Source organism: Crinia signifera, chromosome 1, assembly GCF_055691185.1.
Source record: "Crinia signifera chromosome 1, ASM5569118v1, whole genome shotgun sequence".
Classification (NCBI taxonomy): Eukaryota; Metazoa; Chordata; class Amphibia; order Anura; family Myobatrachidae; genus Crinia; species Crinia signifera.
The window spans coordinates 243,168,006-243,188,963 of NC_139217.1; the positions used below are offsets into that span (position 1 = coordinate 243,168,006).

The window sequence follows — 20,958 nt, forward strand, 5'->3', positions numbered from 1 at the left end:
ATTCTTTTCATCATTATTATTATTATTATTATTATACATATATATTTTAGAATAGGGTGTCTTGTTAGCTGTGGTGTCGGCAGCTAGAGTCTTAGAATGAGTCACAACATGTGTGTGCTCCATCCTGCCTGGGAGTTGTATTAATGGGCTGCCCACAGGAAAATGACGCTTCTGAATCTGATAAAAAAGGGGTTTCTGCACTTGCCTTATTTTATAAGTGCTAAGGGGAAAGGAGCCAGAACTGCCAGAGCCAAGAAGTTTACACTGGGTGGAGTGTTATAAGAGTTTGTGATAAGATGACACTAAGTACTTTACAGTTGGCACTCCTGGAGGCTTCTCTGTTACTCCTCTGCTGTGCCCAAGGGCGTACTGGTGAGTTTCTTCACTGAAATATATCTGAACATTTTGGGTTACTTATGTTGCTTCTGTGCTTAGATAAATATTATAAACATAGGTCTCTCTCTAAAACAAAATTAACTGTTTTCTCATCAGTGGTCATAACAAATGTATAAAGGGAAATTAAATATAAATGATAATATAAATATAAATGATAATAAATGTGTTTATATATATATATATATATATATATATATATATATATACACATATATACATACATACACACATACACACACACACACACACACACACACACATATACAACTTGCTACATTGCTTTTAGATCAGCAAAGGCATAAGTGATTACATTACTGCAAATGTCTGAAACAATTATCATACTGGGGAATTGTCTAGGAATAATACATAACTAATAGTAAAATAAAATCTATACCCATGGGGAACTATGTTGCGGTCGGAGATGGAGGAGCCTATACCTGAAAATACTTGAAAATATTGGATATCCTGCATACTGTACATTCATAAATATGCCCCAAGTAAAAGCTTTAGGCCATAACTGTTCTATTTCTACACTTTGTTTTCATGTGTATACCTCCAAAATGTATTTGTTTAAAACTTAAATGAAAGGTGAAGGAAAGTCTGAAAACACATATTGAAAGTATTACATCTGTACAAATATTTGTTACATTTTTAAGCTGTTCTATTTTGAAGCTCAGGATCTTGTTACCTGACCGTAGCGCATAAATGAACAAAATTTTTTTTATATCCTTTTTAAAGATTGTAGGCATTCTTGGAGTATATCAATGAGCTAACTTCCTTTTATTGTTTAGTAAGAATAACAACGTTTTACCAATTTCTACTCAAGGTTATGTTTGTTACAGTATATATTAGTAAAACACATCATTATTATTATGACTGTTTTTTACACGTTGGAATCAGTTTATCAGGAAATGCTACAACAGAATACTTTTTCTAGCTGTAACCGAAAAAGTTACTTTATCTGAAAAAGTATTTCGATATGTAGGGGGTTGAAAGGCAAACATATCTGTAGTTTACAATTATGTTATAAAGGATGATTTATCAAACTTTGTAATATATGTTACCCATAGCAACCAATCTGATTCTAGCTAGCTGATCTAATACAGTAAATAAAATGTTACCTATAAGCTGATTGGTTGCTAAATTTCCCATAAAGAAAGACAGTGGAGCAGAGATCTTCCATAATCAGGACTTGTCTCAGTATGTGTCATGATGGTGGTCTGCTGGGATTGTAAAGTTTCAGAAAATGTAGCAACTGCTGTGTTTTTTATTATTTTTGTTTGTGAAATTACAAAAATAATAGGATGGTCACAGTGTAGGGGTTTGTAAAAAAAGTGGCTTTTAACATGAGAGGAGGTAGTTAACTAATAATGTTTTTTTTGGGGGGGGGGTTCACAGGGTGTGTTGCGTAGTACATATACATCACACACTCAGGGCCGGCGCCACCACTAGGCAGGTCTAGGCATTTGCCTAGAGCGACGGCCACTGGAGGGCGGCAGTTCGCCCCTCGCCCCCCGTGCAAAAGGGGTACCTGCTGCGCTGTCTGGGGAGCGGGCAGGGGGGTCCATGCCGGCTTCTGACAGGAGCCTGCAGTGGTGTCCTTGCTATGCGGGTACCTGTGGCGCTGTGTATAAACCGGGTGGCGGTGGGGGGTCCCTGCAGTTAATAAGAAAAAACTAACGCTATCCGCCTGGCTATGCAGCGGCGCGGGAAGCGCTGCCGGGTTTGAAAACACTGGCCGCACGCTGATTGGCTGAGATTCAGCCAATCAGCGTGCGGCCAGTGTTTTCAAAACAGAAGCGCTACCAGCGCCGCCGCATAGCGCTAGTTATTTCTTATTCACTGCAGGGACCCCCCGCCGCCACCAGCTTTATACACAGCGCCGCAGGTACCCACGCGGCAAGGACACCACTGCAGGCTCCTGTCAGATGCCAGCATGGACCCCCATGCCCACTCCCCAGATGGCGCAACAGGTACCCCCCTGCCCCCACCGCCCGGCACCGGGGCTCCCCCACCTCGACTAGCATGCACACATTGCACTCAATATAAATATGCCAGTGGTAGCTGCATACAGACCATCCTGACCAAACTATAGTAACTCATATATTTTGGTGTTCCCTCTATGGGGTTTATTTACTAAGATGGGAGTTCTATTTTGGATGGAGTGTTGCTGTGGGCAAATGTCTGTAGTGAGAGGTGTTATGTGATGCAGCTTCAAATATAAGACTGTCACCTTAAGCACACCTGAGTCCATGTGTCGTGTGCCACAGAAAGCAGCTAGGAAGCATGTGAGTAATGAGTAAGGAAGCACCAGCAAGAATAATAAATAATTAGTCTTGGGAGCTAACTAGAGTGGTTATCTCATTGCTCAGGAAGAGCTGCACATTCCAGTGCTTCATTGAACTGCATGAGTAAATATTTTCCTATATTGATTATCCGGTTGAGCTGAAAAGCAAGAAGGAAGCTTGTTATAAGCTGGAAGGAAGTCCCATATTTAACAGAGATTAGGCTATAAAAGTGACCATTGTGGTGATATAATTACAATATTGATGCTTTTGTTGAAGACAATGGAGGAAGTGGCCGCGTGCAGTCATTTCACGTCAGCAGTATTATTTCACAGCCAGGTGTTGGAAGTTGAAAAGGAAAGTGCCAGGTGACTGTCTCAGAATGCATTGCTTTGAATCTAATAATTAGAGATCTTGGGAGAAATTTACGAAGATGTGAATTCTACTTTACATGTGATGTAGCTATGGGCAACCAATCAGAATCTACTTATTTATTTAGAACCCTCTAGAACAGGGATGTTAATGAACTACACATCCCAGCATGCCTTGCATCAGTTTCAGCATGGCCACATAGCAAAACTAATGCAAAGCATCCTGGGATGTGTAGTTCATCAACATCTGGAGGGCCGGTGTTGCCCAGCCCTGCTCTAGAAGATAGTAGACAGGGTCCAATTGGTTGCCCATGTGAAGTAGAATACACATCTTAGTAAAAGTCCCCCCTCAGCTACAGTCTATGCAAATGTTTACACACGGAGAGTCAGCTATTATAAAGGGGAGTATTTTCAGGCATTCACCCCATTAATACAGTTTTCAATAGGTGTTACAGTAGGTGTAACATGTAAGGAAACAAATGAAAGGCAATGCTATTGGACCAATTAAATATGAACCCAATACTTTGTCAGAGGGAAGAAGGTCCAATAACAATTTAATAGTTAGTGTGCAATAGAAAGATCCCTTCCCCTTACTGGAAACAGTATAGCAGTGTTGTCACTGGTTCTTTACACTTGATTTTTACACAATGAAACCATAGGATCAAGTAAATATATGAGTATATTTCTTTTAGACGTCAGATGTTAGATGTTAATTTGCATATCAGAATTGGTGATGGGTATTCCACAAAGACACTACCGAAATCTGCCTATTGGTTTTCGTTGGTGGTATGAGCCAATTCTATGGTGTCTGTTTGATGTCTTCTGAGATCAGTCTCTTCTATCAAAAGTGCTTTTACCATCTAACATTTAACATCTAACATTGCTATATATTATTATTTGAAAGATTTGCTTGGAGTTTTAAATCTTATCTGCAGAAGCATAGCTATGATTTATGCAATATATTATGCATAACTGCTGCTAATTTAGCTAGTCAGAATTGCCACGTCCCTCTATTACAGCATGTAATTAGATAGTTTCCTTTGATCAGTCTCTTTTACGTATTTGCACAGTCAGAGGCACCGGTGTAGTAACTCATGGTGTCACCCCCCCATGGACCTCCTCCCAATACATACATACACACACACACACACACACACACACACACATATATATATATATATATATATATATATATATATATATACATACACACACAAATAGAGATGTGCGGACAGGCACCCATCACAGCAAGGGTAATCGGCTGCGTGCCTCTGCGAATGACCACAATTCGGTGACCACAATTCCCATCAGGTACATGGAAACTAGCACGGCACTGCAGTTCCTTTGAATAAGTTTATTTCCCTTTACGTTTCGGGGCTTCAGGAGGAAAAATATATACAACCATACATGAACAAGTGCTCACCTTTAAAAAGGAGACTACCCCGCCCTCCGAAAGCCAGAAGGTGAATGAATGCCTCAAGATGAATCACAGAGAGTTGTTGCTATAGAAACTATACAAAGCACAAGTGTCCTCTAGCCACAGAAGCCGACGGCAGACCCCTGTTCTCATACAAATACAAATAAATATCAAAAGAACAACATACAAAATGAAACATATATAACACAATGCAATAAATACAAAGATACAAAAATACATCAAAGGAAAAAAAAAAGTATAGAACACATACAGTATAGGAACAAAGAGTAACATGAAGTTTATACAACACAAGATCAAAACATGCTCAATTTATTCAAGGACAAAATTTTACTTAAGACATTCCACATAATCCTTTCATTAAGCCTTTTCGAAGCCACCGTGTCTAGTTTAAATATCAACGATGCCTCAAAGTTAAACAGATTTCTAGCACGATCACCACCTCTGGCAGAAGCGGGTACATTACATTTAATATTTCAAAGAGCATAATGGATGATAGCTACCTGTTGTTCATCGTTTTTCCCCTCAAGCGCCGCTTTAATAGATGATCTATGCGTAGCCATCCTCTCCATGAATTTGCGAGTTGGCATGCCGACATAATAAAAGCCACATAAACAAATAATGATATAAACTACATATGTGTCACACATCAATACATGTTTGCTTATCAAGAGGTGGATATTTGAAATGATGACCAGCCATTAAATAACTACATGTCACAGCGGTAACATCCAGGTTTCTTCAATCTCCATGGTTGTCCGTGTCAATGTTAAATCCAGATATATCAAAGTGGACGAAATAATCCCATAAATTGCGTCCTCATTTATAACTTAAAATGGGGGGTGTTAGTGATATACGGTAGGTCCCTGTCTGAAGCAACTAATGGTCATAATGCTCTAATGGCAATAGGTAAAATAGGACTGGAAAAATCATGATTAGACACCATGGGAAAGATGTCTTTACTTTTGTTCTTATTCGTCTTATGTAAGACGAATTTAATAGGGTATTTCTATTAAGTTTGAGAACTTTCTGTTTAGATGTCTGTAGTGATTTTAAGGAATATCCTCTTTCATGGAACTTGGACACCACTTTGTCCAACTCCACAGATAGATGAGACCAGTCACTATTGATCTGAGCCACCCATACCATCTGAGAATAGGGTAAACCCTTTTTCAAAGGTCGGGGGTGGTGGCTACTTGCCAATAACAGAGTATTGCGGTTTGTTGTCTTTGAAAACACTGAAGTTTAAATACTATCTTTTAATATAATTTTAACATAGAGGAAATCGATTTCCGATGTACTAAACTTAAACGTAAGTTTGATACGTGTTTCCATTGAGTTTATGTCTTCCATCATTGCTTCCAACAATTGACTACCCCCATTCCACAACATGAATAGATCATCTACTGTATGTACCTGCAGAACATCTGGATGTGTTAGTCAAACCAATGTTGAAAAAACATTCTTTGCTCCATTTGGAACATGTACATATTTGCATAAGAGGGCGCAACCACTGCCCCCTTTGCACACCCGGATGTCTGCAGGTATATATTACCATCAAAAATGAAATCGTTCCTAGTCAGAACCAATTCTAGGAGGACCAGGAACAAATTAATGTCAAAGCCACATACCCTATGGAGATCACTAAGAAACATATGCATAGTGTCCAAACATTGATCATGGGGGATGGACATATAGAGGCTGTTCACGTCCATAACACACATAATAGTGTGCTGCTGGACATTACCAACCTCCAGTAAACGATTAAAAAAATATGTGGTGTCCTCAAGATAAGTATCACAGCTGACAATGTGCGCCAGCAACAACATGTCTAACAGTTCAGATACCGGTTCATACAAACTCCTCCTGCCCGAGATGATTGGACGGCCAGTGGGATTTATCTGGTCTTCATGTAATTTTGGTAAGGTGTATAGCAATGGAATAAGAGGAGTAACATTTCGATGCTTGAGCACATTTGGAATTAATGAGACCCTTATAACAGCACCATCTGATACAAAACAATTCACGTTGATACTCAAATGTAGGATCAGCGGACAATTTACAGTAAACATTAGAACAAGCAAGTTGTCGATCTATTTCCATACAATAGTTTTCGATATCTTGCATCAATATCCCACCCCCCTTGTTGGCGGGGCGGATTGTGATACTTTTATCATTACTAAGCTCTCTGAGAGTGTGTTGTTCAATTTTCAACAAGTTAAAATATTTAACTGGGTTAGCAGCAGTATATTTAACCATCGAGTCATTTAACACTATATTGAAGGTCTTAATGGATGCATTAGAACTTTGAGGATCATGAGATGATTTAATTAGACGTTTTACAAATGAAGATAATATCATCACTAAGAGTGCTTGTAGAGTTCTGAAAGTGTTCACGTAATCTCATATTCCTGCCGATACGATGTAAATTACACTGCCATTCAAAGGCATTATGGTCAACAGTAGGAATGAAGGACAAACCTTTATCAAGTACCCTGGTTTCAGCAGAAGAGAGTGGTCTGGATGACAGATTAAATATTAACTCTTAAACTTGGTGCGTCCTTTTGCATATCCTTCCGCATTCTTTGCCTCTATGGGTTCTTTATTTTTTGCTGACTTTCTTCGGGTAACTGTCCCTAAAGGGGGATGAGATGAAGTTGACGGTTCATCTGAATTCATTGCATTAAAGTCACTGTCCCTTTTGGAAGACGACTGTTAACGATTGCCGATATCTCTTTTATTATGCCAATTCCTTCTATTCCTTGGAGTTGATGTTTTTTTGGAAACATCAGATCCTGTTAATCACCGGTATATGTTGTTGTACTCATAATCTTGCTGGGCCATCATTAATTTGGCTTTCTTAAATTGTAATAATTCAGCTTTATAAGATTGACACTGGAGATTCAGCTTCGACCACAATTTGTCATGATCACGATCAGCCAAAAAGGTCTGGTGTTCAGTTTACATAGAGTTAAGTTTGTCTTTAGTAATTTTCAGCTCCTTCCCCATAACTAGTATCTATAACTAGTATCATCAAGTCCAAGCTGCACTTGTTTAATAGAGCCACCCACCGGCATCAAAATTCTGGGCTCGGTCAGCCGATGGTGGGAATGTTACGCACCAGGAATCCATGTGGGATTAATTTCTGACGGAAATAGTCAGAAAATGACTGTCCATGCTAAAAAATCAATCTCTCTCTTACGTAATTTTAGTACGCAAATGGTATATGTCATCTGCTGTGATTGCCTCTTGTTCCAAATCCGAGGTGAATAAAATTTGAGACGCTTCATCAGCTGAAAAACTGAGGGTCTCTCCTTTGGAAAATCCATACTTCCCATGTCTGTGTTGTTCTCTGTGGTCGCCTGTGATGATATTTCCTCCCTGCTGTTGGCCACAGGTGAAGCATACTTGCAATAATAAAGTAAAATAAAGGTCAATAAATATCAGGGGTGCCTTGTCCCTTAGGAGTCCTGTGCAGGGAATCCAATCATATAGAGATGTGCGGACAGGCACTCACCACAGCAAGAGTAATCGGCTGTGCGCCTCTGCGAATGATAAATTGATGTATACGGTGACCACAATCCCCTCAGGAACACAGAAACCAGCACAGGACTACAGTTCTTTAGAATGTGTTTATTGCCCTCTATGTTTCGGGGAGGAAAAAATACAACCATACATGGAGAAATGCTCACCTTTAAAAAGGAGACTGGGGTACTGCCCCGCCCTCCGAAAGCCAGAAGACATAAGTGCCTCAAGATGAATAAAGGTGCTCACACTGACCTGGAGGTTGCTATAACAACTTTACACAGCACAAGTGTCCTCTAGCCACAGAAGCCGACGGCAGACCCCTATTCTCATACAAATACAAATAAATATCAAAAGAACAACGACATGGATTACTATGCCAGCGTCAGAATCCCGGCAGCTGGTATCTCAAACATACAGTAAGTCTGCTGAGGTGGGTTAGGCTGGGATTTTAGGTGTAGGCCTTGGGGGGGTGGGGACTTCGGGTTAGGCTGTGAAGGGGGGAGTTATGGTTAGGTTGCAGAGAGGGGGGATTAAGTTGATGAGGGTTTATAGTAAGTTTGTGGAATTTAATTTGATTCGATATGCTGTTTGATTCGATCTGGCATTTGATTACATTTTGAATCGATCTCTACTATATAGTCTTGCCTGGCAAGACTATTTTTTTCCAATTTCCACTGAATGTGAACGCGCATCAGGATCGAATCTGCATTGAATGTGAGAAAACTATTCAATGCCCATTCGATTATAATTCTATTCCGATTAGATTTTGGTTCTATAAGAAAAATCGAATAATAAAATAGGGGAAATCTCACTGTGTTTACCCAATATTAGGGATAGGCAGGTAGCGGAAAGGGTTAACGTGTTTACACACAGTGTGACTTTGTTGCTGAGCGAATTTTGCTTACTATTGCTCAGTGACTATATAGCTAAAGTGTCCCATTTTTATCAGAGACCAGCAATTTTAACTAAAAAGTCACCAGCAACCAGTACAGGGCTGGAGTGTGCTCCTATCGATTTATCGCCCAGTACACACATAAAAACCCGGGCGATATGGTCACTCAGGCTAAAATCGCACCATGTGTACATGTGTACAGATCTTAGACTACCTATGGAGCTCCTTCATATGGGGATGCCGGTGTCGGGCTTTTCACAACTGCAATCTCAAATGTTGGATTATTTATATATATATATATATATATATATATATATATATATACACAGTGGTGGGTAGGCACTCATAAGATTTTTCAATCTGCACGGCAGCTGGGATAAATAAATAAAGTTGAGGACACATGCGTTTGTGGGTCAACGTTTTGGGCTCCTAGCCCTTTATCAAGACACCAACAAACAGTGGTAAAAAAACGTACATGATAGGTGAACTGGGGGTACCTCGTGCAGCAAACACCTGAAAATCTCCAGGCGGGGTGGTGATGACGTCACCGGCGCACAGAGCACCAGCGCTCATTGGGTCACCCGGGAGCATGTGTCTAACCTCGGAGTGGTAGTTATGGCAATGAGTGAGATTATGTCTGGTGCGAGTGCGCACAAAAGGGGTGCCTGTGCGGCAAGTGGGATCGTGTGAAAAATAATAAAGTGCAAAGCACATCGCGGGTCTGTCGGGCAGGCTATGGAGATGCTGAGTGTGGGCTGCACGAGATAGAATGGTATGATCAAAGATTGACATTTGTAACAATCACAATACAGTATCAGTAGAGCATGAGTAACAAGTCCAACACACAGTCACGGCGGATCTGTGGGTATAAGAGTGGTACAGAGAAAAGTACCGGTAGGTTGGTAATTAAGCATGAGAGAAACAAAGATAGACATGAATCTGAATGAATGAATGCTATATGCATATAAAGATGGTGTTGCCATGGCATCAGTGCATTCCAGGTTAATGACGCAGAGACACGCAGTCACGGCGGATCTGCGGTTCTCGGTGTACCGGCATGGTACTGGTAACAATGAGGCATGCAGTCACGGCGGATCTGCAGTCCCTGGTGTGCGGACATAATAACACATCAAAGCATGAAGAGTTTGCAGCAATGGAACCGGCAGTCACGGCGGATCTGCACTTATAACTGTACTAGTGGAAATCCATACTCATGGTATAGTATAATGTTCCTAGATGAGAGCGTGCGACAACGACCTGGTGCCGGAGGTGTTCAGCCACTTCCCGACTGCGGCAATGTCTAGTAAACGATGGTACAGTCCATGCTGATACAATGGTCATAAATGTCAATCATATTGGAAGAGAAACACTTACCAGGTCTGCGGAGTTGAACAGCCACGGGCCATACCTTACTGTATAGTGTAGCTGCTGCGTCTGGTAGCGTGGAGGGAGTAACTCAGTTAAGCCAGCATAATGAGGGGGTGTATTAACCAATGTCCCACTAATAGCAGAGGGTCCTTTGGGGTACAGCCATGGATCTGATGAGATGGGTCAGTGTCAGTCCGTCTGGCTGATTCTTGTTCTGAAAGCTGCATTCGGCGCTGTGGAGGGTGGAGAGTGCATTTATTACAGGAAGAAGGAGAGAGGTAAAATCTCATTCAATCCATGGGGTTGTACGGTATCGAGTTTGTGAATCCAGCGAGCCTCCAGTCTAAGGAGTGCACGGCCTCTGTCACCTCCTCTGGGGCTTTCTGGGACGCAGTCGATGATCTTGTATCGGAGGCTTGGTAGGCTGTGGTTGTGGGCTTTCCAGTGGCTTGCAACTGGTTGATCTGAGCCCTTTGGACTCAGGGCAGCTCGGATGCTGGATTTCCAAACCACCACCTGTTTTGCATTTGAGACAGAGAAAGTTACCGTTCCTTCTTTTGAAGAAGCCTGATGTAGGTGTTGGTCCTTTTTGTAGTGTGGAAATATCGTTGTGTACTACATACTCTTTCAGATTCCTGCTGCGCTTGTATGCTGGCATGATGGCACATTGTCTTATTGTTGATAGCTCCAGATTAGTAGTGATTTGTGGCCATATTCTTAGACTACCTATGGAGCCCTTCATATGGGGATGCCGGTGTCGGGCTTTTCACAACTGAAATCCCAAATGTTGGATTTTATATATATATGTATATATATATATATATATATATATATATATATATATATATATATATATGTATGGGGTCACAGGGCTACTGGGTTATTATAATCATGGTGCTTGGTCCTTAAAGCAAGTAAATAGTACACTTACCCCCCACAGCATGGAGGGAGTCAGAACCGGCACTCAGGTAAATAAAGATGAAGTTGTTTATTCCATGTAGACAGAAGTGTGTAGCAGCAGCAGCTGCTGTCCCAACAGCTGTTTCAACTGAACAGTGTCAGTTTTTAATCAGGAGTACAGGCATATGCTCAGACAGCAGTATAAATACTTACAAATTGCACCAATATACATGTTAATTCTCTCCCTCTGACGTGTGCTGACAACCTATGACGTCAGAAGTTTTACAGTGAGTGACAGGGGGTGCGGCTCTGTTGGGCCAGCAAACCTGTCCTTCGGTGCTTACAGTACTGGCAGGGGGCATGTCTGGACTGACTCATCATCTGGGATGGATCCCAACTCATCATCCCACCCAGAGGCCGGGGAGGTGTGGGACCCAGTTACATGCATTATTATTAAGTAATGGATTTAGGTATGGGTCATTGGGTCTACCAAATTAAGGTCGGCTTACATTGGGTCGACCACTGAAGGTCGACAGGTATTAAGTCAACACTGGAAAAAGGTTAACATGCCTAAGGTTGACAGGGTCAAAAGATCAATACAAGCATTAGGTCGCTACACTCGCCGTGCTTTGGGCTCGGTGCCTTGCTATGCACACTACTCTATTCACCCTCCATGCCCTAGTGGATGGTAGGGCATGAAATACCACCTGTCGGCACATGTCGGCAAAAAAACCCCCTGAAAAGCCTATGTTGACCTTATGCTTGTGTCAACCTTAGGCATGTCGCCCTTCTTCATGTGTCGACCTAACACTTGTTGACCATCAGTGGTCGACCCAATATATGTCAACCTTAATAGTGTCGACCTAACGACCATATACCATAGATGTATACATCTTTCTTACTTTTCTACAGATCAAGCTTAATCGCAGTGCCTTTTACCTTTTAGGCTGTTTGACAATAACTGGTTATGCTGTATTATTATTTATTATATGCTCCGACTTGTAGAGTATGTTTGTGCTGTATCTGTCATCTGTTGACACAGGTGCCATGTCTTCTCATTGTACAATCAGACCTTCTTGTTTGGCTTATCGGATGTGGTGTCAGTGCTGTGTCACATTGCAGTCATGCATTGCTGAGGTACTGTGAGGTCACTGAGGGAAATTGCAGAAAACATGGTTTGGATGCTTGCCAGAGCTACTCATGTACAATGATCTGTTTTCTTATTACTAAAGAGCCTTTTATATTTCATGACTCTTGTTTTGTGCCTATAACAGTATCATAGCGGGGTTAAAGCCCCCTAAAAAAGATGCTGCTTTGGAGCCCCACTACTTCCAATCCACCAATAACATATCTATATTGAGTGCAGGGTGTGCAGTTCACACTGGCCCTCAGGCAAGTGGGCCCACACTGAACAGTCTGCACCATGCAGGTGGCTCCTACCTGGTTGTAGGAGGGGGGCTGCAGCTGGTCGCACTGCCGAGTCTCCGCCGTCTTGTCCCCACCACTGGCCAATGTCCCATCTCCTGTATAATGCAGTTGACAGGCTGCATGCATCACGCATGCTCAGTAGCGGTGTCAGTACTGTGCATGCGCAAACAAAGCTGGCTAGTCCTGCAGAAACTGGCAGTCCAAGAGGGAGGAAACACCTCTCAAATCTGATAGCCTTTACTGTGGGTGATAGCAGCAATCCTGGTCCAATGCGTTTCGAGTCTCTAGGACTCTTTATCAAGTCCTTGATAAAGAGTCCTAGAGACTCAAAACGCGTTGGCCCAGGATTGCTGCTATCACCTAAGGACCCAGCCCAGTGCCATGCTTGTGGAGCCTGCAGGGTGGATCTTTTTTGGACACTCTGCTCTTAACATCTGTGGCTCCACCACCTACACTGGGTGAGAGGGGATTTTATATGTTTTTCCTTTTTTGTCCTTTTGCTTCAATGATGTTTTTAATGTGATGTTTTTATTCTTCTACCAATAAATACCTACCTTGTTAAGTTTACACCCTTTGCGCCCAAGGAATCTTTCAATTTTTTCTTCCACTAGCAATATATTTGGGTGTCTGGAAAACACCCAGAATAATTCCAGGGCTGCATAGGGGGTGCGCAGGGAGACCTAGTTCATCTACCAAAACTAGATGTAGCTTTTGTCCAGATGCTACATGTGCACCCTAGAAATGCTGCTTGTGTCCAGCACAAACACTCATACACATGAGTATAATTTGAATCTATATCAAAGCATGTTTATCATTCCAGAAGCATGCAATACTTTAAGTGAATTGTTTGCTAAGTGTCTATACCTGAGTTTGAATAGCAACAATTACTATTCACTATAAATATGTTCAGTATAATTAAATTGACCTAGAAATGTTCTAACTGTGTAAAAATATTTTGAAGTTCTAATCTTGTTGAGGAACATTTTATTCCTTGAAATGTCAATTTGCCAGGTAATTATTGACAAATCAGCTGCTATACTTTAATAGGAAGTGTGCACCGATTACAATATCAATTTACGACAGTGCTGTAACTTTCTAGAAAGTTTAAGGGGGTATTCAATGCTGGAAGATATTTCCAATATTTGGAAATATTGTCAAGGACCTATTCAATCCTTGTTGTCTTCGGCCGGGACTTGCTGCTGCTGGATTGTTCCTTGGGGGGAGTCTCTTTTTCCACAATTTGTGTTAATTCTTGGCAGGGTACAGTTGAGCAGTCCCTCACATCAAAACCATTAATATTTTGAATGTTTGTACAATGCCAAGAAGTGTTTCCTTTGACAAAAGTTTGTTCTAAAGCTTAATACAATGGCACAGGAAGAGATTACAATTTTAAATAATGTTAAAAGGCAAGTAGAACATAAATGATGCCAAATACTTTTTTTCCTTGTGAAGTAATTATTGGATATGTGCTAAAAATAACAGAATATTATATATATATATATATATATATATATATATAGTCTCTGACGAAACACGTTAGGGCGTGGCCTGTGACACCCGCACTCTACCTTCATCTTGGCGTCTCTCCTCGCTGTGTGCCTGCGGCTCCGGTCTCCCTTGATCATACGGCGCAAACCAGCGTCCCTGTTCCTGTGGATTCTTTGGCCTCCAGGTCCGTTGGGGAGCAGTTCTGCCAGTGGTATTTTTAACATCTCATGTGGTATCCAGCCCACAGAGTGTTTGTACATGGTACAAGCATTTGGTTTTAAAATCTGTGTGGAGTTTACTTGTATGTCTCCAAATTAAAAAAAATGTATCTGCACCATGGAGCACACCTTTCAATCTTGTTGTTCATATATATATATATATATATATATATATATATATATATATATATATATATATATATATATATATATATATATACAAGGAGGGGGGATAGCGGCACTCGGGACTGGGATCCAAAAGAACGACAATATCACACAAGGTGTATTTGTGACGTTTCAGCCCATAAGGCTTTTATCAAACAGCTTACGCTGATAAAAGCCTTATGGGCTGAAACGTCACAAATACACCTTGTGTGATATTGTCGTTCTTTTGGATCCCAGTCCCGAGTGCCGCTCTCCCCCCTCCTTGTATTCATTGGAGGCCTGTGAAGCAGCCCTCCCCTGTGAAGGCACCGGGCACATATACATTTTGGAACGAGTGCCAGCTACCCTCCACTTCGTATATATATATATATATATATGGGGAATGGCAAAGGGGGGCCACACAGTGCGCTCAATGGGAGTGATGTGACAAGCTGCAACCCTGAAAGGATCCCCTGTTAGACGGGACCCGGTTAAAGAAATGGAGAAAATGGAGGGTTTTCAGGGTGCGCTAAAAACCTTATATGATTAAACTGTACAATTCAAATTATAATAAAAAACTATTTATTAAAAAGTTGCTCACAGGAGCATAGCAGTAAATATGTAAGGTTCAACTACAGTTGCAGTGAACCGATGGTGTTACAACAAATTGTACAAATAAACAATAGACGGATGTCCATAAACGCCAGTTTAGCCCAACGCGTTTCGTCATACACACGACTTAGTCAGGGGCATGGTACAATACGATGGTCAAACGATGGTGGTCGGACACTAGGAGTTTCCTAGAAGGCACAATTTTTTGGCTGTGGAAACTCGATAGATTTATAGACAATGAACGTGGTGTCCACCAGCCGTGATAAATATAAGTATGGAAATAGATTTCTTGGCGTGCAAAAAATATTTTGTCTTCCAGTCAATCAAGAGTGTACTGCTAGGCTCCACAAAAGTGACTTTTGTGGAGCCTAGCAGTACACCACGTTCATTGTCTATAAATCTATCGAGTTTCCACAGCCAAAAAATTGTGCCTTCTAGGAAACTCCTAGTGTCCGACCACCATCGTTTGACCATCGTATTGTACCATGCCCCTGAGGAAATCGTGTGTACGACGAAACGCGTTGGGCTAAACTGGCATTATGGACATCCGTCTATTGTTTATTTGTACAATTTGTTGTAACACCATCGGTTCACTGCAACTGTAATTGAACCTTACATATTTACTGCTATGCTCCTGTGAGCAACTTTTTAATAAATTGTTTTTTATTATAATTTGAATTGTACAGTTTAATCATATAAGGTTTTTAGCGCACCCTGAAAACCCTCCATTTTCTCCATATACATATATATATATATATAAAATGATGAGCATATGATTCTAGTCAGTTAATGCCTTGCTTTCTGCATTCCCATCCGAGCATCACTATTAATTTCTTCTACAATAGTTAAAATATTTAAAAGTTTAATTGTCTTAAAGGTTATTGCTGATGGAATGATTGGGCCATGTTTTGGCGTTATTTATATGTGATTAAAGCATGTAATATGACCTTTGGTATTTAGTACTAGCTATGAAAGTTATTTTATGCCCTTTACAGAAATATGACAACTGTAAATCAATGATGGTACAAGTTTTTATCTTTATTTTATTAGAAGATACTATAACATGAGGCAAACTGAACTTTGTTGCAAAAATGAATGATATATTCTGTTTGTTTTGCTTGTAGCTTCACTGTCAATTAATTTATGCAAAGAATGCCATGCAAATGCCACATGTACAGAAACAAACAACAAACTCTCCTGCATTTGTAACTTAGGATTTATTGGAAATGGAAGGACACATTGTTTAGGTAAGTAGACTTTTCTCCACTAATGTCCTGGATAAATATTTATTACAGGAAGGTGGGAGTTATTTGATGTACAACATATCTGCATATAAATCTGCCAATCCATATAATGCATAACTAATGTCTGTAAGTCATTAAATCAGTCTCTGGCTGCTGTTTTAAATAGGTTACTCTCTTCAAGAGAAAATAGATTATTATAGAATAATTGCGGTATAAAATCTACAAACATTATTCATCTCAGTAATGCAGTGATTTATGTATGCATCAAATAACGGCTTTGGAACATTTATCTTTTGGGCCTACACACTTCATACAAATTAGTAATAAAACATTTTGGGCGGTAAGATTAATTGCATTTGTGAATTGCAAAAAATAAATATATGACAAAGCACAAACTTGTACAATATACTAATATTTGTAATATTTTTCTTTTTGCAACAGTTCACAAATAGAAATGCACAAGACTAAATATACAAAAGTATATCTTCTAAAAGGTCTAGCTAATAGCAGCAGCAACACTGGGGTCAGTGACACCCAGTGCACTAAACTGACCACACCCTGGCCCTTATTCTGCATCGTGCGGTACGGCCCGCGTGCGGCCGTACCGCCGATGTTTTCAGTCTGCACATGCGCAGAGGTCAATCTGCGCATGTGCAGGCGAAATCGCCGCACATAAAGTTTCGCCGCCGCAAAGGGGGCGTATAGGGGCGTGAGGGGCTTCATACCCTCATTTCCCTATGCATACGCCCCGCGTTTCATGGGCGTTCCCATGCAAACGCGGGGCGTATGCATGGTAATGAGGCTATGACGCCACTGATGGGGGCGGAAAGCTGACGTCGCCGGATGTCAGCTCTCAGCCCCCATACAAGCTATCACACGGACGATTGTCCGTGTGGTCTCAGCTTGCGGGAGCTGCTGTGGCGTGCGGCCCTGCCTTCGATGGTCGACGACCATCGAATGCAGGGGGCAGCTCCCACCATGGTGGAGGCGTACGCCCCACCATTTTTATGCGGATCGCCAGCCGTCCGTGTACGGACGGCCGTGGCGATCCGTCTCGTGGGCGGGGATTGGTTTGTGCGGCCGGAGCACCGTGTGCGGCTCCGGCCGCACCAACCAGAATAAGGGCCCCTGTGCTGTATATTTGTCTTAGGATTTCTCCCAGTACAGTGTATTGGTCTGCATTATGCCCTCTCTGCGCTGTATTATATAATGTCTCTTGAATTGTACCTGCAATGCTACATTGTATATTGAGGGCAGATGTATTAAGTCTGGTGAAGTGATAAAGTGGAAAGTGATAATGCACCAGCCAATCAGCTACTTAATTACATTTTCTTTCTCCAAAACCAGCCTTGACAGTTAGGAGCTGCCTGATTGCTGTATTTTCAGCTTTCACTTTTTCACTTCAACAGCCTCAATACATCTGCCCCATCATATAATATAAACATAATCCTAGTGATTGAAATACAATAAGGAAAGCTTGCATGAGATCATTTATGTTGCATAAAGTTTTCCTGTCGTGTTATCGACATTCCTGTCCTTGTGTTTCCCTCCTATATCCCTGTAGATTGTAAGCTTGCAGCAGGGCCCTCTTACCTTCAAGTCTGTTGTTACCCAGTTTATTTGATCACTGTCTACAATTGTAAAGTGCAACGGAATCTGCTGCTCTATATAAGAAACTCTAAATAAATATCTTTCATTGCTTAATAACCGCAGTATAACTAGAGATGTGCAGACTCGGATTCCAAAGATCCGAGCCCCCACGGACGTCATCATTCCGAGCCCGGTTCCGAGCAGCGCTCGGAGATTCCCGTCTGACTCGGGTCCGTCCGCGTGGTCAGAACGTCATCTCCCGGCGCCGGATTTCGCGAGGCTTTAAAAGCGGCAGCTGCGCCCGCCATTTTCACTCCAGTCTAGTAGTGGGTTGGGAGAGGGTGTGTTGGTGCTGCTGCTGGGGCTTAAACTTGAGCTTGACCTTGAACGCAATATGTTTTAATCGCTGGGGCTGTCTCTCAGTGCTGCTGTGTAGTATAACTGTGTACTTGTAGTACTACTGTCTCCTCTGTGCGGTCTACCTCTGGTGTGCTGTGCTGTAATTAATTATTTTATTCGCTGGCGCTGTCTCCCTCAGTGCTGCTGTGTACTCTGTTCTCCTCTCTGCTTAGGAGAACAGTCTAACTGTGTACCTGTAGTACTACTGTCTCCTCTGTGCTGGGGCCTACCTCTGGTGCTGTGCTGTGCCTGTAATATTATATTATATATTAATAATTAATTAATTATATTATATATATAGTCCACTGGTGCTGCCTGCACTGAATCTGCCAGTATTATTTAGTTACTCAGTCCACTGTTGCCACTGTCAGTGCTACTGCCTACCTAGTGTACCTACCTAGTACATACTAGGCTGCTATATCTAATTTAATTAACAAATAATACTTGTGCTGTGTGGGACTGTAAAAAATAATTCCATGCTGCTGGTGCACTGACGTGTGCCACTGAGTGCCACTGCCAAGTAGTACCTAATATAAAATTAATTATTATATAAATTCTGCTGGTGCACTGCATAAAGCTGCTGGTGGTGTGTAATATAATAACTACCTTTTGTGGTGACCACTGGCAGTGCTACTGCCTGCCTGCCTACCTACCTAGTACCTAGTAGTTTATTTTCTCTACCTACTAGGCTGCTATATTATTAATAATTAATTTAATTATATATAGTCCACTGGTGCTGCCTGCCTGCACTGAATACTGTGAATAGAGGTTGCCAGTATTATTTACTCAGTCCACTGTTGCCACTGGCAGTGTTACTGCCTAAGTGTACCTACCTAGTAGTAGTACAAGTACATACTAGGCTGCTATATCTAATTTAATTAACAAATAATACTTGTGCTGTGTGGGACTGTAAAAAATAATGCTGCTTGTGCACTGACGTGTGCCACTGAGTGCCACTGCCAAGCAGTACCTAATAATAAAATTTATTATTATAAATTCTGCTGGTGCACAATACTAGTATTGCTGACGTATCTACCTGTTTTGTGCCTAGTACTGTCTGGTGCCTAGTACTGCCATATCTACCGTCTGGTCTGGGGCTCACTGCCTATTACTGGCGTATCTACCTGTCTGGTCTGGGACTCACTGCCTAATACTGCCGTATCTACCGTCTGGTGCCTAGTACTGCCTAGTACTGCCTTATCTACCGGTCTTGTGCCTAGTACTGCAGTATCTACCGTGTGGTGCCTAGTACTGCCTCATCTACCTGTCTGGTCTGGTGCCCACTGCTGAGAGTCATTCGTATGAGGGACTTGTCTTTTCAATGCATACAACTGATTGCATTCCACTAATGAGAGTAATTGATTGCTGCACCAATCGCCCACTGCTCCTCGGCTGCACTGTGTAAACAGTGCACAATCAAGCCAGATAGGGGTCTTGTTGGATGTTAAACTGATCGCAACAGTTACACACTTGCAGACAAACTCTGTGCTGCACGAAATGCCCACTGCTCCTTGGCTGCACATGGTAAACAGTGCACGATGAAGCCAGATAGGGGTCTTTTTGGGGCCTTGTTTTTTAAACTGCCATCCTGTCTGCTGCTGCAGTGCCACTCTTACATGAGCCACGTGTTTGTGCAGCACACTTGTGTGGCTTAGCATTTTTATCCAGCTACCTCGGTTCAACCTTTTGCCCTAAAAACAATATTGTGAGGTGTGAGGTGTTCAGAATAGACTGGAAATGAGTGGAAATGAATGTTATTGAGGTTAATATAGCGTATGAGCAAAAAAAAAAAAAAAAAATTCTGCGATTTTAGCAGTTTTTAACAAAAAATCAGAACCCAAAACCCCAAAAATCCAAACACAAAACACTTAGGAGGTGTTTTGCTAAAACCCATTAGAACCCAAAACCTCAAGGTAATCAGAACCCAAAACCCAAAACCCGAAAAGTGGCCGGTGCACATCCCTAAGTATAACCACTACTCTCAATTGAAACTTACTGCACTCAGGTACTGTATTATCCAGTTGTCTATATAGTATGCCAGTGGTGATGGGTGCCCATATATATCACCATGGCCCATCCGCCCCATTCTCATAATGCCAAAATGCCTTTCCACACAAGATAAAAAGTATGGGCAATACTTTAAAAGCGGTGAACAATAAACCTTGGTGGAGGAATACCATTTCAAGCTCAGGACACAATCCAGCTGACACCACTACAAAGGGCAACAACTATTGGTGCAAAACTTCCAGAGAATCGTGAGTGGTTTTACAGACTGTGCCACAAGCTGTCTACGATAGGAACAGGATCCACATCATGGAGAGAGAGAAGGGGTTACTAATTATTATACCCAGCCTTAACTCTTTTAAAGTTTTATTAACGTGGGAAACATTTTTAATGAGTAATGAATAAATATGTGCATTATATTTACTACTCACGCTATGTGATATCGTTTAATTAATCCTCAAAAAGCACAGTTTCCAATTGCTTTTCTTTTTTTATGTATATACTGACTATGCCATTAATTAACTGCTGCTTATTGAGAGGACACTGTAATGCCTGTAATATCCTATTGGATACCCATCCTTTTTCTGTTATCCAAATGTTTAAGTCCCAATTATCTTCAACTACAAAGCTCATTTCCTAACACTAGATACATTATT

At 41.5% G+C, this 20,958-nt stretch overlaps 1 protein-coding gene across 12 annotated transcripts in view; it reads left to right on the plus strand.

Moving 5' to 3' along the window:
• The first annotated feature begins 231 nt into the window (after positions 1-231).
• The window catches only part of SUSD1 (sushi domain containing 1), a 200,582-nt gene continuing 179,855 nt past the window's right edge, over positions 232-20,958 (plus strand). For all 12 annotated transcript variants that reach the window (XR_014472984.1, XR_014472986.1, XM_083179480.1 and 9 more), the window contains exons 1-2: positions 232-372; positions 16,190-16,312. Coding sequence is in view for 10 of the 12 variants with exons in the window: in XM_083179480.1 (XP_083035606.1) it covers positions 297-372; positions 16,190-16,312 (199 nt within the window). In the remaining 2 variants the exon portion in view is untranslated. The remainder of the gene's footprint in view (positions 373-16,189; positions 16,313-20,958) is intronic.